This window comes from Dipodomys merriami, unplaced genomic scaffold (assembly GCF_024711535.1).
Source record: "Dipodomys merriami isolate MVZ:Mamm:240054 unplaced genomic scaffold, mDipMer1.0.p SCAF_99, whole genome shotgun sequence".
NCBI classification, from domain to species: Eukaryota; Metazoa; Chordata; class Mammalia; order Rodentia; family Heteromyidae; genus Dipodomys; species Dipodomys merriami.
Genome location: NW_027206612.1, coordinates 2,911,421 through 2,928,654, shown reverse-complemented (window position 1 = coordinate 2,928,654; position 17,234 = coordinate 2,911,421). Strand labels below are relative to the sequence as shown.

Genomic DNA, 17,234 nt, shown 5'->3' with positions numbered 1-17,234 from the left:
TGGTAGAGTGCTGGCGTTGCATGCATGAGGCCCTGGGTTTGATTCCTTGATACCACCTAAGAAGAAAAAGCTGGAAATGGCGTTGTGGCTCAAGTGGTAGAATAAAATAAAATGAAGGGGAGTGCTAAAAAAGTATTCTAGATGGGGAGAACATGATGAAAATGCATTTTATATATATATATATATATATATATATATGTTAGTTGTTCAAATAAATCTCTTTTTCAACTGAAGAAGGGTGTTAAAATAACCCACTGAGGACATCAAATGCACTCAAATGTCCTTCAGTGCCGATGCCGGGAATTACCTGGTGCTGAAGCTTGGTGCAGTCTACCTTGAGCAGGATAGCTAGGGTGAGGTGGCAGGAAATTTAAAAAAGTGTATCAGACACCAACCCAAGACAGGAGCTGAGATAGAACCAATAAATAAGTCCAAAAATCACTGGAATGAACAGCCAACTGTTCACAAATGTAAAGACCTGCTCTTTCCATGATTCTTTCCCTTTCCACTCCCTTCTCTTTTGTTTTTGTTCTGCCAGGCTTGGGGCTTGAACTCAGGGCCTGAGCACTGTCCCTGAGCTGCTTTTTGCTCAAGCACTCTACCCCTTAAGCCACATTCCCAGTCCCTCCCTTCTCATTTCAGTGTTACCTGAAATCTACTACCTCAGAGGAGTAGCTAGAAAAAGTAGCTGGAAAGAGAGAAGAGAAAATGCCTGGCTTGGGCTGGGAAGGTGGCTCAGTGGTAGAGTGCTTGCCTTGCATGCATGAGGCCCTGGGTTCGATTCCTCAGCACCACATAAACAGAAAAAGCCGGAAGTGGCGCTATGGGCTCAAGCGGCCTAGTGCTTGCCTTGAACTGAAGACCTGAGGGACAGCGCGTAAGCCCAGAGTTCAGGTCCACGACTGGCAAAAAAAAAAAAAAAGAAAAAAGAAAATGCCTGGCTTTGTAACTCTGAGAACTGGGAATAATATTTAAACAGACCCTAAAAGAATGGACACTCATAGTATAAAACCCTCTGATGGGTTTTATCAAAACAGGTTAATTGGGAAGTTCCTAGACAACCATACATCAAGACGATTTGTGGCCTCCAGTAACCCCCTCCCCATCCCAGTTAAAGGACACAAAATCCTGAAAAGCAGACCAACTATGCTACCACCAGCTGATGTCTTGTCAGAAGGTGCTGCTAGCTCAGTCCCCTTCCTCTCAAACCCTCATTTATCTTTGTACACATAATAAATCTCTCCTGGCTTCTACCTGTGCTTCCTTTGTGGATTACTTGGAAATTAATTTTGTCTTTATCCTAAGTTCCCAGAGAGTCCTGGTGAGCTTGGAAAATTGAGTGGAGCGTTCTCCTCTTCTATAGGGATCCCACCTTTTCTGAATACTCTCCTGTGGCTCTCTCCAAAATGTTCCCTTGCAGCCCTGCAGGACTGATGGAGTATTGTGCCCATGGTGTTTTAACTGCAGTCCTCTGGAGGCTGTGTGCTTGTGTTGGGAGACTGCTTAGCGATGCGCCCCACAGGGGAGTGTGCACGGATGTGATCCTGATGCGGCACACCTGGTGCTCTTCTCAGTGAGCACTTGTCAAGTGGCTCTGTGTGTGTGTGTCTATGTGTGTTTTCCTGAGGATCAAACCCACAGCCTTGTTTTTTTTTTTTTTTTGTCTGGGTTTTTTTTTAACTGTGTTTTTTTTTGTCTTTTCTTTTTTGGTACTGGGGATCGAAAAACCCACAGCCTTGTAAAAGGTAGTTAAGGCCGGGCACCCTTGGCTCACCCCTGTAATCCTTGCTACTCTGGAGGCCTAGATTTGAGTATAGAGGTTCAAAGCCAGCTGAGGCAGAAAAGTCCCCATGAGGTAGAGGAGCTGTGCCTCAAAGTAATAGAGCACTAGCATTGAGCAACAGAGCTCAAGGACAGCACCCAGACCCTGAGTTCAAGCCCAACAACCAAGAAAAATAAACAGATAAAACTTTGGTTTTAGCTTCAAGCATGGCTAGGCAGTAACTCTACCCCCAAAGCTACCTCCCAGTCCTGCACGTGTTACTTTTCTTTTTCTTTCTTTCTTTCTCTCTCTCTTTTTTTTTTTTTTTGGTTGGTTGTGGGGCCTGAACTCTGGGCCTGGGCGCTGTCCCTCAGCTCTTTAGCTCAAGGCTAGTGCTCTACCACTTGAGCCACAGCGCCACTTCCAGGTTTTTCTGCTTATGTGGTGCTGAGGAATTGAACCCAGGGCCTCATGCATGCAAGGCAAGCACTCTACCTTCCCAGCCCCCTGCATGTGTTACTTTTTAATAAAATATATTGAAGAGTAACTCTGCACATTGAATAGCAATGCCTGAGTGATCATCTTCCATTCGCTGGTAGGTCTGATGCTTGACGATTAAGAGCTGTGTACAGGAAATGACACCTGAGCCCCACAGGATGGCCTCTGACTCTGCCCCCAGTAAACAGGGCTTCATCTTTATCCCAAGCTGGTACTGGGTAGGAAGGTGGTCACAGTAACACCAGGCCTGAGAGAAAGGATCTTCCAGAAGGTCATTATGTTAATACTTGATAAAGCTGATAGGACTGTCAATGACCTGGTGCAAGGACTCATCACTGACTCTCCCGTCACTTGATGATGACAGTTTAGGATCTGGAGGAAAAGGGTGACTTTGAAGCTGGTCTGACCTCTGGCTCTAGGCATCTCAGGTGCTGAGGGGATGCGGTCCCAGCATGGGGCTTTCTTAATGGTACTGTAACACGCCACAGGTGTCGATTAACAGGTCCAGGCCTTGGAATAAAACTGTCCACTCTCCACCTAGCAGTGTTGTCTTGGAACAGGTGCCACAGGCCTCTGGGTCCCTCCAAGATGGCCCTGTACACACTGTAATGAAGTGCCTTTGCACAGAAAGCAACCTTCGTTCGCTGCTACTGCGGTTCCTTGCTTCATCTGGCTCACTCCTTGCTCTAGACCAGCATCACTAGTGGGCTCATCAGAAACAGAAGGGATCAGACCTCTGGCGATAGACTGGACACTCCTCTCAAAAAGCATGGGCTAAATTGTAACACATGCTGTTAGAAGGTGGAGCCTCCGGTGGGTGACTGGGAAGTGAGCTAGGACCCTGGTGATGGGATTACTGCCCTTAGGAAGGAGGTGCCAGAAAGCCAAGGGAAGAAACAACATAAAGACCTGGAACTAGACAGCAGGGCGGACATGCACCAGACCATCAGAGGTCACACTGACCTTGACCCTCTGGGCTGCGCAGCTATGAGAAATGAATTTTTATTGTTTGCAAGCTACCCAATCTGTACTCACTTAGCAGAGTAGCTCCTTTAACAAGAGATAGACCCCAGCCCAGAAACTGAGAAGTAGGATCTGCAATTTACACCCAGTGTCAGGCTGCTGGAGGAAGTGGGCAACTGGGAAAGATGTCAGGCCACCAGGGAAGAACAGGCTGCTGCCAAGAAAGACCATGTCTCTATCAACAACACCAACTGAGTCAACCATTCCTTGAGTGCAGTGGTCTACAACCATTCAAAAGGGCAAGACAAACTAGGTGCTACAACCCTGCTCACTACAAATTCTGCTTTTACCCCGCCTATAAAAGCTGTTACAAGCAAACTCAGTGCAACCTCTCTGATCCTGACCAGGGAGTTCACCCAGGAGTGTTCCCCAATAAACTTTCCTGTCAATCTTTTTATTCCTCTTGCATGGTCCTTTTCTCGCCTAAAACCTTACACCCATGTGATAGATTTGTATGCCAAGCGGGAGAGTCTTAAATTTAGATACCATTTAGGAAACAAGTTAACCCTCTTAAAACTGTAAGATTAAACTGAGGATCCTAAAGGCTGGATGACCGGACCTAAGGATAACAATATTCGTTCTATAAACTAATGACGTTTATCAGGCTTTCCCAGCTGTGGGGCTGGGCAGGTGGCTCAGCGGTAGAGCGCTTGCCTTGCATGCATGAGGCCCTGGGAAGTGGCGCTGTGGCTCACGTGGTAGAGCGCTAGCTTTGAGCTGTGGGACAGCGCTCAGGCCGAGTTCAAGACCCACAACCGAAAAAAAACACAACTATCACCTGCTCTATGATGGAAAGGAACCGCAGGGAACGGAAACAAGAGGTTTGTGCATAGTTTTAGCACAGAAATGGAGGGGCAGCGGTGGTAATCTCCGGACACCGCCGAAAACCAGCTTTACAGCCATGGGTGGGGTCGGAGGGAAGAGCGGGGGAGAGCGGGGAGGCGAGGGAAGGGAGCGGGGAAGCGCGGGAAGGGAGCGGGGAGGCGAGGGAAGGGAGCGGGGAAGGCAGCGGGGAAGCGCGGGAAGGCAGCGGGGAAGGGCCGGAGCGCGACCCGGCCCCGGAGAAAGGCGCCCCACGCCCTCCGCAGCGGTGGCTCCGTGCGTCTCCTCTGCCATCACACTGGCGGCAACACTCAAAGGCCGAACTACCGGCTGGGACTCAGGGGGCGGCGCCACGGGGAGGTCCGCCGCCCTCGGCCAGGCCGGACGCGGACACTCAGCCCCTCGCGCCGCGCCGCCGCCGCCGCCGCGCCGTCCCCACGCGGCCCTGGCCGGGGTCGCCGAGCCGGAACTCCCGGACGCCGGCCTCGAGGGGCGACGGGGGTCGGTGTGAGCGAACACTCGTCCTCGGGAGCCACTTCCGGAGACGCTCTAGGCTCCCGACCGCCTCTCAGTGGTCCCCGGGTTCCCGCCCCTGGGCTCGAGCCGTCTCCGCCCCTTCCTCCCGCCTGCGGGATCTGACGAGCTCTCGCGATACCCGGGCCTCTTCCTCCCCCGGCTCTCCTCACGGTAGGCTCGCGGCCTGCGTCTTCCCCGCGTTTTTCTGCCGGTTCGGAGGGGAAAGGGTCCGTGGGGTCTCCGGGGGCGGCGGGGCCCGCGCCGGGGGTGGGATGCGGCCGATGGTCGGGGCTGCGCCCGCCGATGGCGCCCGGGCCCCGCTGACCGGCCGCACGCTCTGCCCCCCAGGACCAGGCCATGTTCAGCTCGAGCGCCAAGATCGTGAAGCCCAATGGCGAGAAGCCGGACGAGTTCGAGTCGGGCATCTCCCAGGTGCGCGGCCGGCCCGGCCCGGCCCGGGGAGGAGGGGAGCGGGGAGGGGGGGTCCCCGGCCCGGGAGGAGGGAGGGGAGCGGGGAGGGGGGGTCCCCGGCCCGGGAGGAGGGAGGGGAGGGGAGCGGGGATTGGGGGTCCCCGGCCCGGGAGGAGGGAGGGGAGGGGAGCGGGGAGGGGGTTCCCCGGCCCGGGAGGAGGGGGGGGAGGGGAGCGGGGAGGGGGTTCCCCGGCCCGGGAGGAGGGAGGGGAGCGGGGAGGGGGGGTCCCCGGCCCGGGAGGAGGGAGGGGAGCGGGGAGGGGGGTCCCCGGCCCGGGAGGAGGGAGGGGAGGGGAGCGGGGAGGGGGTTCCCCGGCCCGGGAGGAGGGAGGGGAGCGGGGAGGGGGGGTCCCCGGCCCGGGAGGAGGGAGGGGAGGGGAGCGGGGATTGGGGGTCCCCGGCCCGGGAGGAGGGAGGGGAGGGGAGCGGGGAGGGGGTTCCCCGGCCCGGGAGGAGGCGAGGGCGCCCGGGGAACCGGCCCCGGGCCCCGCGCCCACGCTGTGCCGCCCACAGGCCCTGCTCGAGCTGGAGATGAACTCGGACCTCAAGGCCCAGCTACGCGAGCTCAACATCACGGCGGCCAAGGTGAGCGGGCTGTGCGGGCGCCCTCGGCCCGGGACGCGGCCGGAGCCCCCGGAGTGCGTGGCGCTGCCTAGGTTTTAACCCGGGAGACGTGGGGGGGCCGCACGTGTGGCAGGTCCGGGACGCGGGACTGACTCCGGACCCTGGTCCTGTCCCTGGGTTGAAACTTAGGCCATGGAGTTCCTCCCCCCACCGAAATAGGTTTGGCATTTAGGATATGGACGCAGTCTCTTAGTTCTGCCACTCAAGAGCTGATGCTCTTACCACTTGAGCCACCTCTTCACCTCTTCCGTGGCAGATTGGAGATCACATTCCTCAGATCTCACCCTTTGAGTAGTTAAGATTACAGGTGTGAGCCATCTGCCCGGCCTTGAAGTTTTTAGCCTCAAGCCTTTGGTGAAAAGCCCCTAAGTAAGCAAAGCCCCTACGTAAGCAGAGGATTACTAGCTGTTATCTTTGGTTGCAAAGATGCACACAGTGCTTGTACACAGTGTTAGGTTTATGTGTCTTTCTGGCATGCAGTGGAGGAACTAGGGCAAGGCAGCTTGAGAAATTGTATTCTCTCATTTTCTCTTGCCAACCACCATCTCGGACCAGGTAAGTTCCAAAGGCCAGTCGCACATTTTGGTTATGGAAAGGCACATCTGGTGGAGGATTGCCAGAAGTCTCATGGTCACAAGTAGTATGGCATGCACATATGTCTTGGTCTCACCTAATCCTAGTCACTTTCTAAAGGCTTGAGGTCAAAAAGCTATAGTCAAAGACCACTGCTCATAGCAGGGAAGAGAAAAAGCCTTATTGAAGTATAGCCAAGTTTTTTTTTTAATATTTAGTTTGAGTCGGACGCCGGTGGCTCACACCTGTAATCCTAGCTACTCAGGAGGCTGAGATCTGAGGATCACGGTTCAAAGCCAGCCCGAGCATGAAAGTCATTGAGACTCTTTATCTCCAATAAGCCACCAGAAAACCGGAAGTGGCGCTGTGGCTCAAGTGGTAGAGCGCTGGCCTTGAGCTGAAGAGCACAGGGACAGCGCCCAGGCCCAGAGTTCAAGCCCCACGACCGACCAAAAAAAAATGTATTTGGGCTGGGAAGGTGGCTCAGTGGTAGAGTGCTTGCCTTGTATGCATGAGGCCCTGGGTTCGATTCCTCAGCACCACATAAGCAAAAAGAAAAAAGCCGGAAGTGGCACTGTGGCTCAAATGGTAGAGTGCTAGCCTTGAGCTGAAGAGCTGAGGGACAGCGCCCAGGCCCAGAGTTCAGGCCCACGACTGGACCCAAAAAAAAAAATGTATTTATTTTGGCCGGTCCTGTGGTTTGAACTCAAGGCCCGGGCACTGCCCCTGAACTTTTGCATTCAAGGTTAGTAGTGCTCTACCACTTGGTGCCACAGTACCATTTCTAGTTTTCTGGTGGTTAATTGGAGACGAGAGTCACAGACTTCCTGCCTGAGCTGGCCTTGAACCAAGATCCTCAGATTTCTGGTCTTTTAAGTAGCTAGGATGACAGGCATGAGCCATCAGTGTCCAGCTGGTAATTTTTTTGGTGCTGTGGCCTGGGCACAGTCTTGCTCAAGGCCAGCACTCATTATTTGAGCTCCAGCACCAGTTCTGGATTTTTTGTTGGTTGGTGGGAGATAAGAATGTCAGTTTTGCCGGGCGCTGGTGGCTCACGCCTGTAATCCTAGCTACTCAGGAGGCTGAGATCTGAGGATCGCGGTTCAAAGCCAGCCCGGGCAGGAGAGACCGTGAGACTCCTATCTCCAATAAACCACCAGAAAACCGGAAGTGGCGCTGTAGCTCAAGTGGTAGAGCGCTCGCCTTGAGCTGAAGAGCTGAGGGACAGCGCCCAGGCCCAGAGTTCAAGCCCCACGACCGACAAAAAAAAAAAAAAAAAAAAAAAAAAAATGTCAGTTTTGGGGCTAGGAAGGTGGCTTAGTGGTAGAATGTTTGCCTTGAATGCCTGAGGCCCTGGGTTCGATTCCTCAGCACCACATAAGCAAAAGAAAAAGCTGGAAGTGGCGCTGTGGCTCAAGTGGTAGAGCGCTAGCCTTGAGCTGAAGAGCTGAGCAACAGCGCCCAGGACCCAGTGTACACAAGCACACAAAATCTCACTGTCTGCCTAGGTTGGCTTTTGTACCACAGTCCTCAGGTTTAGCTTCCTGAGTAGCTAGGCTTACAGGTCTGAATGGTGGGCACCGGGCTTTGCAGAGTAATTTACCATTAGTACCGAAACAGGATTGTGCTTGGAATAGGAAGAATGCAGATAAGAGCCTTAAAATGTGGAATTTCTTTCTTTAGGAAATTGAAGTTGGCGGTGGTCGGAAAGCTATCATTATTTTCGTTCCAGTTCCTCAGCTGAAATCTTTCCAGAAAATCCAAGTCCGGTTAGTTCGTGAATTGGAGAAAAAGTTCAGCGGGAAGCATGTTGTCTTCATTGCCCAGGTGTGTGTTCTGTCCTGGGTTCAGTGCAACAGCTTTGCATTTGGGTTTAGTTGAGTTATTAAAACTCTGTTACAGTCCCAGTGCTAGCTAGGAAAGATTGCTTGCTTTCAGCATGAGGCCGAGCACTGAAATGTATAAAGTGACAGGGTGGGTATTTGCAACTGTTGAGGAGCTCTGGTGTTTGTAGTGCCCGGTGGTCTGTGTGGACAATGCTTCTGAATAGCAGTCCCTGGTCTTCGGCTGGTGTTGTCCACGGAGACTGGAGCAACACTAAGGAAGCTTGTAGGGAAGAGGGCAAAGTTGGGACATGGTGTGGCTTTGCAGAGTGAAGTCAGGAGTTACGGAATATAGGGAGCCTGTTAAGCATCAAGCCCGTGAGTGCATGTGCGGGTAGTGGGTGTTGAGTGTGGAAACAAATGTCTTGGGCTTTTTAACATTGTAATAGAGGAGTTCTGAATGGATTGGGAAGTGCTTTATAGAAAGTTCTCAGTGAGTGGTTTGGTTTTAAAGTAATCCAACTTGTACAGCATTTTGCCTACTTAGGGTTTTTTTTGTGTGTGTGTGCATTTTGCTATATAATACTTTTTGTTTACAGAGGAGAATTCTGCCCAAGCCAACCAGAAAAAGCCGGACAAAAAATAAGCAGAAGCGTCCCAGAAGGTGAGTGTTACAGCTGCCTCAAAAATGCCTGCCCAAGCCGGGTGCCGGTGACTCACACCTGTAATCCTAGCTACTCAGGAGACTGGGATCTGAGGATCACGGTTCAAAGCCAGCCCGGGCAGGAAAGTCCGTGAGACTCTTACCTTCAATTAACCACTAGAAAACAGGAAGTGGCACTGTGGCTCAAGCGGTAGAGTGCTGGCCTTGAGCTGAAGGGGGCAGGGACAGCGCCCAAGCTCAGAGTTCAAGCCCCACGACCAGCCAAAAGAAAAAAAATGGAGCCTTCCCAGGTGGTTCTTGGTTACCATTGTACCATACTGTGCCGGTCAGATTTGTGACTGACATTTGCTTCTCTCTTGGTTGGCCGTTATGGTACATGTTTCAGGATTTGTGCATGCATACAGGCAGTTGTACAGTGAAATATAGTGGTTGCCCAGAGGATGATTCTTCTCATTTTTTGGGGAAAACATGAAATTAAGAGAAATCTGTATGAAGTTCTTGATCTGGTAAAAAGCATCTGAGAGTTCCGTGGAGGTCATGCTTTTGTTGTTGTTCTGGATTAGAGGTAAAATTTAAGATGGGTTTTCCTGGTGCTACAAGGTGTCTGGTGGAATTCATGGGTAGAGGCCTCTTGAACTAAGCTTTTTTTTGGGGGGGGGTCTGGTCGTGGGGCCTGAGCCTCTGCTTCTGGGCGCTGTCCCTCAGCTCTTCAGCTCAAGGCTAGCACTCTACCACTTGAGCCACAGCGCCACTTTCGGCTTTTTTTTTCTGTTTATGTGGTGCTGAGGAATCAATCCCAGGGCCTCATGTATGCAAGGCAAGCACTCTACCACTGAGCCACCTTCCCAGCCCTTGAACTAGGCTTTCTGTGGTATTGTTGGACCTTCAAAATTCCTTAAGTGTGTAAGTATTGTTACCTCTGGTTATTAGTGGACGATTGAACCCAAGTCTTGGAGAATTTGATCATTTTGGCTAATACAAACTTCAGGGCAATGGGAGTGGCCTAGAAACTGAGCCCTGAGCCTTCCTGAGGATTTGTAGGTCTATATCTAAGCCTGGTCAGGAATCCAGTGAGGAGCATTATCCTGGGCTTGACCCAAGCCTGCAGTCTTGATGTGTCATTGTCCAGGAAGCACCGTTTAACACCAGCCTGCACCTGAAGCCGTCTCTGATGGGTTGGATGATTCTGCTCTTTTCCAGTTTGATTTCCTGCTTTCCAATATTTTCAGCTCTGGACATATTCAGTGTTTGGAAACTGGACAAGATTCCAAAAACAGCTTTGATTCTGTTACAGTTTTTTGAATTTTTTTATTATAAGGATGCTGTACAGAGGGGTTATAGTTGTATGAGTAAGGTAATAAGTACATTTCCTGTTGAGTATTCTGTTAACAGTTTTATGCTTTTCTTTTCCTGGCTTGCTTCAAACTGATCCTCAGTTCTCAGCTTCCTGAGTAGCTGAGATTATAGGCGTGAACCACTGGCATTGGCCTTTATAGTTTAAAGTAATTGGCAGATGTACCTTTGTCTGCTCATGGTTAATGGGTAGAAGCAAGATCCCTGATGGGCCCCTTGGCAGGCAGTGGAGTGAATCTCTGGCTTACTGTCTGTCTGCTGGAGGGCCACACTAGCACTGCTGGGTTGGGGGTGAGCTGAACATGGTGTGCACCCCACATGGTTGTAAGAACCAGACAAGTAACCGTGAGAGGTCACTCAGTGTGGAAGTGGAGCCTGGATCTCGTGTCTGGTACACCAAGAGCACCCTAGCCCTTAGAATCTATGGGTGGTCCCTGACTTAGGGTACTGCCACCACACTCCAGTGTGGACTTGAGATGCCTTCAGGAGAGCCATCCTTGGAGTTCTGAGTGAATCTTCTCCGAAGCGCGTCCAGTGCGGTCCCCTGTGGGGCTGGGCAGCATTCTGCCCCTCTTAGCTCTGCTGGTGAGCCTGTGGTGCCTGACTACGGTGGCTGCTGTTCGGTGCATGTTCACTTCCTGTGTTGTCTGCTTGTGGTTGGGCTCCTCCAGGACAGTCCTGGCAGTGTGCATACTGGGCTGAGTCCTGCTTGGGCAGAGCCCTGGGCAGAGCAGCTCCTTTGGGGTAGAGTGGTGTGTTGCTGGCTGGAGTCATAAAGGAGATGTGTTGGGCATGGAGAGCTGGTGGAGGTAGTCATCGTCAATGTGGTCGCATTGGTATTTCAGATTATTTGTGACAGTGTATGGTTTTGGATTGTAAAGAGGTTATTGCATGGATTCACTTTAGAAATACTGTGAAAATGGTGTGTCTCTGCTGACCACTTCTGTGACCAGCACAGAGACGGCCAAATGGTCAGGTTTAACATGGATAAATCTTTAGGAAGAAACTGCTAAGCTCACTCAGAGGCCCAGCTGCTGGTTTGGAGACAGTGGTCAGGTGCTGTCAGGATCTGGGCTTGCCTTTTCTGCTGTGACTCACGGGTGGGTGGGGGCCCTGCCGTGCCACTCACTTGTCCCTGCTTCCTCAAGCCGCACTCTGACCGCTGTGCACGACGCCATCCTGGAGGACTTGGTCTTCCCCAGTGAGATTGTAGGCAAGAGGATCCGGGTGAAGCTGGACGGCAGCCGGCTCATCAAGGTCCACCTGGACCGAGCGCAGCAGAACAACGTGGAGCACAAGGTAATAGGCGCGCACACACGGTGAGGAAGTCGGGCTCACCTCCTGGGCCTCACCTACAGGGGACGTTTTAGAAGATACACAGAGGACGGCTGCATGTTGGGAAGCCGGGTAGGGTGGTGTGTTCGACCCCGAGAGGAGTTGACGGCGGCAGCCCCTGGGGCTCCGTGTGTCTGGGAGCAGCTTGGGGGTTGGGATAAGCTGCTCCAGCCCTTGGGTGAGCCAGGCCCCATGCCATCACAACACGCTCACTGGGGTGCAGGGGACACTTCTGTATCTTTTGGTGACGAATTCTTTCTTTTCTCGTAGGTTGAAACGTTTTCTGGTGTGTATAAGAAGCTCACGGGCAAGGATGTTAATTTTGAATTCCCAGAGTTTCAGTTGTAAAGAAAGATGACTAAATAAAGTATAATTCCTAGTATTGGGTTTTAGGTATCTTTCTCGACCGGCTAGTGGCATGAGTGTGTGATCAGTGGCCTCCTGGCGGCTGGAGGTGGGCAGAGGGGCCTGCTCCATCCCGGACCAGATGCAGAGAAACAGCATCTGGAAGCGCTGCGCTACTATTTCTGTGCAGCTTGGCGTTAAAGAAATACTTGTGCTTTCTTAGTTTTTGTGTGTGATTTAAGGACACTCGAAGTTCCCTGTCTTATTTTTTTCTTGGTGTGGATTCTTAAGGCTTCTTTGTTTCTTGGGCAGATGTTACACCAGTTAGCAACACCCTACTCTCTTCTGCATGTAGGGTCTCAATTTGCCTAGATTGGCCTTAGACATGGTTCTCTGACCTACATCTCCCTTGCATCTGTGATTACAGGTGTGAATTAACACACCTGAGTTCATTTATTGAACTCATCTAAACTTTCTTGGCTATTGAGCGGAGATCATTGTCCCTGTTTTTTCCTTTTGTAGTTTGTAACAGACACGTACCACCATACCCTGCCCTCTGCCTTACCCATTTTCAGTTCTGATCAGTAGCCTTAAATGTGACCAAGATCTCCTTTTTTCTTTTTCCTATTTTGGTTTGTTGTGGGGCCTGAGCTTTGGGTCGTCTCTGTCCCTCTGCTCTTCAGCTCAAAGTGAGTGCCGTTCCACAGCGCCACTTCTGGCTTTTTCTGCTTATGTGGTGCTGAGGAATCGAACCCAGGACCTCATGCATGCAAGGCAAGTGCTCTACCACTGAGCCACCTTCCCAGCCCCATCTTGCTTTTTTAAAATATGCCAGTCCTGGGACTTGATGTCTGTCTGGGCTCTGTCCCTCGAACCACAGCTCCACTCAACTTTTTGGTGGTTAGTTGAAGAGACCATGGACATTCCAGTCTGGGCTGCCTTTGAGCTAGGATCCTCAGATCTCCTGTATAGCTAGGATTATGTACATGGACCACTGACACCCAAGTAATAAACCCCAGAATTTTATCCCTCATCTTAACAGAACTGGAACTTTACCCAGTGAACCAACAATTCTACTCTTTTTCCCTAGAGTCATGTAGCAATTTTGTGTATAATTGTTTTGATGAGAGGCCTGAAAACTTCCTGTGTACAGGGGCTGTAGCCATGTAGCACTACGTTTTTCTTTCAGTCTATATGGAGTGGAAATGGGTGAGTAGTCAGTCCAGTTCTTAGTTTCTAACCTGTAGATGAAGGTGTGTCAGTAGTGACTGAGGACATGGAGCAGTGGTCCTGGCTGCCTTCTTCTGGCCCCTGGTGGTGGTGGGTGTTTGGGTAGGGCTTCAATGACCTTGCAAAGTGCTATTCTAGAGACACCAAAGGAGAGGTGGCAGCCCTCAGTAGTGTTTCACCTCCTTTTCCCCCAGTACAGTGCAAGCCAGCTCGTGGAGTCTGGTGCTGTGAAGGGTTTTCCCCTTAGCTGGGGAGGTCAGGCCCAGAGAGGGCCTCCTGACCATTGGTGGTGCCCTGGTCATGGTGGCTGTGGCCTGGTAGAGGCCTGCCAGGCTGGGTTCTGTCTGCACTGGGTGTTTTGACAGCGATGGTTCCTTGGATGGAAGGTCACTCAGGCCAAGGCCTTGTGCAAGACTGCCCGTCCTGCCTTCTGCACCTGCCAGTGTTGCTGACCATCTGCCTTGTTCAGTATGCACGGAAACAATCCTTTAAGCTCTGAGGCTAGAGAATATCAAACCTAAAACCAAGTTTAGAATGTATTTGTCCTAGGAAAATCCTGGCTAGATGTAATAGGAAAATAGTGTTTGGGTTTTTTTTTTTTTTTCCTTTTTTTTTTTTTTTTTTTTTGGTACTGGGGACCGAACCCAGGATGTGGCACTTGCTAGGCAAGCGCTTTGCCACTGAGCTACATCCCAGCCCGGAAAATAAAGTGTATGTGGCCACAAACCTGGGAACTTAGATATGTTTTTTGTTTGTTTTTTGCCGGTCATGGGACCTGAACTCTGGGCCTGGGCACTGTCCCTCAGCTTTTCAGCTAAAGGCTAGCACTCTACCACTGGAGCCACAGCTCCACTTCTGGCTTTTTCTTTCATGTGGTGCTGAGGAATCAAACCCAGGGCCTCATGCTTGCAAGGCATGCACTCTACCGCTGAGCTACCTTCCAGCCCCCTTAGATGTGTTGTGGGTGCAGACTTTTTCTTTCTTTTTTTTTTTTTTTGCCAGTCCTGGGGCTTGGCCTTCAGGGCCTGGGTACTGTCGCTGAGCTTTAGCTCAGGCTGGCACTACCACCTAAGCCACAGTGCCACTTAAGGCTTTTTCTGTGTATGTGGTACTGAGGAGCCCAGGGCTTCATGCATGCTGGGCAAGCACTAAGCCAGATTTCCCAGCGGTGTGGTCCTGTGAGTTTTTATCCAATGGATTTGTGAGCAGCAGGTCCCATTCAGCGTAGTGTTTATCTCGTGGCTGTCTAGGCTTGCTCCAAGATGACCCGGAAAGCTGCCCTCCCACCGTCCTGCCACTCACACACCTGCCTTGCCCCTTCTCTGGTATGAGCACTTGAGCAGGCAGTGTCTTCGATATGTGGGGAAATGTTTTTGCAAGCATCCGTGCTGCGCCCATAGCTCTGGTCAGTTGCCTTGTCCGTTGGTTCAGTTCACAGTCTGGATGTTTGGGATGAGGCTAGCCAGCACTGAGTAGGTCCCCTGGCTAATGTAGCTATTGTAGCTAATGTATGCAATGTATTGTAGCTAATGTAGCTGTTGTTTCAGTGGTCTTACAAACTTTTTGTTCAGGCTGTCCTTGAACTTCAAGTCTCTGTCTCCCATGTAGCAAGGATAATGTGGAATCCACCAGCACCTGGCTTCAGCAGTACCTCCTACCATCTAGCTTCTTTTAAGAGCACCGATTGGGGCTGGGAAGGTGGCAGGACAGCGCCCAGGCCAAGTTCAAGCCCCATGACTGACAAGAAAAAAAGCACCGATTAAGGGCTGGGAAGGTGGCTCAGTGGTAGAGTGCTTGCCTTGCATGCATGAGGCTCTGGGTTCAATTCCTCAGTACCTCATAAGCAGAAAAAGCCAGAAGTGGAGCTCTCACCTTGAGCTAAAGAGCTGAGGGACAGCACCCAGGCCGAGTTCTGGCCCTGCGACCAGCAGAAAAAAAGTGCTGATTAAATGCATGTGCAGTGGTGCTGGGCCCCCTCCCTCTGTACACACACACTCGCCTTCCTGCCCAGTCGGACTGGCTGGGCTGGAGCAGAGCCTGGGACAGGCAGGAGCAGACAAGTCCAGCCTGGTAGAGTGGGAGGCTCCCGAGCTGTTCTACTTGGGGGGAGATGAAGCCTTGGGGGTGAGGAGGGAGGGAGGAGGGTGGCTAAGGTTAATGTCCTGAAGGCAAAAGTGTCCCAGGGATAGGGCAGTGCATCCGGAGTGACCTCCAGGGAGGCTTCTGTCCTCAGACAAGTCCCACCCTCCCAACTTCCCGTTACCTCCGAAATGTAAACACTGGACACTGGCCTATTGGCCAGGGCTTAAGATGAAGGCTATTCACAATGGCCGTGACCTCGGTGCTTTGAAGAAGCTGAGGAGAGGGGCTGGGAAGTTGGCTCAGTGGTAGAGCGCTTGCCTTGCATGCCTGAGGCCCTGGGTTCAATTCCTCAGCACCACAAAAAAAAAAACCGGAAGTGGCGATGTAGCTCAAGTGGTAGAGCGCTAGCCTTGAGCTGAATCAGAGCTGAGGGACAGCACCCAGGCCCAGAGTTCAGGCACCACGATCGGACCCCCCCAAAAAATCCCAAAAATCAAGAAGCTAAGAAGAGCAGAGGAGAGCAGAGCAGGGTGTGGAGGGGAGGTAGGGGGAGAGGAGCAAGAGCTGGGGTCCATATGGGGAACACTTCCTAACATGTCCTGGTGATTTTTTTTGGGTCTGGTCGTGGGGCCTGAACTCTGGGCCTGGGCGCTGTCCCTCAGTTCTTCAGCTCAAAGCTAGTGCTCTACCACTTGAGCCACAGTGCCACTTCCGGCTTTTTTCTTATGTGGTGCTGAGGAATTGAACCCAGGGCCTCAGGCATGCAAGGCAAGCGCTCTACCACTGAGCCACCTTCCTAGCCCCCTGGTGATATTTTTGGCGTTACATTTTTCTTTTGAATGTCGGTCATGGGCTTGACTTAGGGCCTGGGCACTGTCCCTGAGCTGCTTTGCTCAAGGCTAGCACTGTTCCACTTTGAGTCACAGCTCTATTTCCAGTTTTCTAGTGGAAGATAAAAGTGTCACAGACTTTCCTGCCAGGGCTGGGCTGGCTTTGAACCGTGACCTTCAGATCTAAGCTTCCTGAGTAGCTAGGATTTACAGGCATGAGCCACCAACTCTCAGTTTTGGTATTTTCGATGTAGATGTAAACATCTATAAACGTATAATTTAAGGGCTGAGAAGGTGGCTCAGTGGTAGAGCACTTGCCTTGCATGCATGAGGCCCTGGGTTCGATTCCTCCGCACCACATAAGCAGAAAAACCTGGATGTGGCGCTGTGGCTCAAGTGGTAGAGTGCTAGCCTTGAGCTGAAGAGCTGAGGGACAGTGCCCAGGCCTAGAGTTCAGGCCCCATGACCAACACCCCCCCCCCCCCCGAAAAAAAAAAGTATAATTTAGAAGTTACTTTTTTTTTTTTTTTTGCCAGTCCTGGGACTTGAATTCAGGGCCTAGGCACTGTCCTCCAGCTACTTTTGCTCAAGGCTAGCACTCACTTGAGCCACAGCATCACTTCTGGTTTTCTGGTGTTTAATTGAGATAAGAGTCTCATAGACTTTGCTGCTGGGGCTGGCTTTGAATCGTGATCCTCAGATTTCTGCCTCCTGAGTAGCTAGGATTACAGGTGTGAGCTACTGGCGCCCGGCTTGGGGAAGTAAATGTCACCTCTAGAGTTTGTGGAAAGTCCCCATCATCCACCAAGGTGTGAGATGGCGGTGAAGACAAGATGGCGTTACTTAGACCCAGTATTCATATTTCTTTTTGCCAGTCCTGGGCTTGAACTCAGGGCCTGGGCGCTGTCCCTGAGCTTCTTTTGCTCAAGGCTAGCGCTCTACCACTTGGGCCACAGCACCACTTCTGGCTTTTTCTGTGTATGAGGTGCTGAGGAATCGAACCCAGGGCTTCATGCATGCGAGGCAGGGACTGTACCACTGAGCCACCTTCCAGCCACTGTGTGGCTGTGGTATTTTTTTTTTTTTTTAGTTTTAGTGGAGATAGGGGCTCCCTAACTTTTCCCAGGCTGACTTCAAACTCACTGCTACTGCCTCTCCCTCCCAAGTGGGTGGGGCTACAAGTATGCACCACCACACCTGGCCCCCATCTTTACACTGTTGAATTCCCACGCTATGCCAGTTTTTTAAAGAAAAAGAAGGAAGAGCAAGGAGAACCGGAAAGA

At 51.7% G+C, this 17,234-nt stretch overlaps 1 protein-coding gene across 3 annotated transcripts; it reads left to right on the top strand.

Annotated features, from left to right (window-relative positions):
* The first annotated feature begins 4,733 nt into the window (after nt 1–4,733).
* Rps7 (ribosomal protein S7) lies at nt 4,734–11,846 on the top strand. Of its 3 annotated transcripts, none has more exons than XM_070014702.1 (7): nt 4,734–4,792; nt 4,970–5,053; nt 5,606–5,677; nt 7,973–8,116; nt 8,712–8,776; nt 11,278–11,428; nt 11,735–11,846. In XM_070014702.1, exons 2-7 carry the CDS (start codon nt 4,979–4,981, stop codon nt 11,810–11,812), a joined length of 585 nt encoding a protein of 194 aa, XP_069870803.1. In that variant the 5' UTR covers nt 4,734–4,792; nt 4,970–4,978; the 3' UTR covers nt 11,813–11,846. The 3 variants fall into 3 exon arrangements, with proteins under 3 accessions (XP_069870803.1, XP_069870802.1, XP_069870804.1); XM_070014701.1 differs by having other exon boundaries at nt 4,773–4,848; XM_070014703.1 differs by lacking the exon at nt 4,734–4,792 and adding an exon at nt 4,810–4,832.
* Nucleotides 11,847–17,234: the final 5,388 nt, after the last annotated feature.

Coding starts and splice junctions, on each gene's coding strand:
- Rps7 (XM_070014702.1), top strand. CDS start 4,979: ATGTTCAGCTCGAGCGCCAAGATCGTGAAGCCCAATGGCGAGAAGCCG. Junction 5,678..7,972: donor TCAACATCACGGCGGCCAAG/GTGAGCGGGCTG, acceptor TTCTTTCTTTAG/GAAATTGAAGTTGGCGGTGG. Junction 11,429..11,734: donor AGAACAACGTGGAGCACAAG/GTAATAGGCGCG, acceptor CTTTTCTCGTAG/GTTGAAACGTTTTCTGGTGT.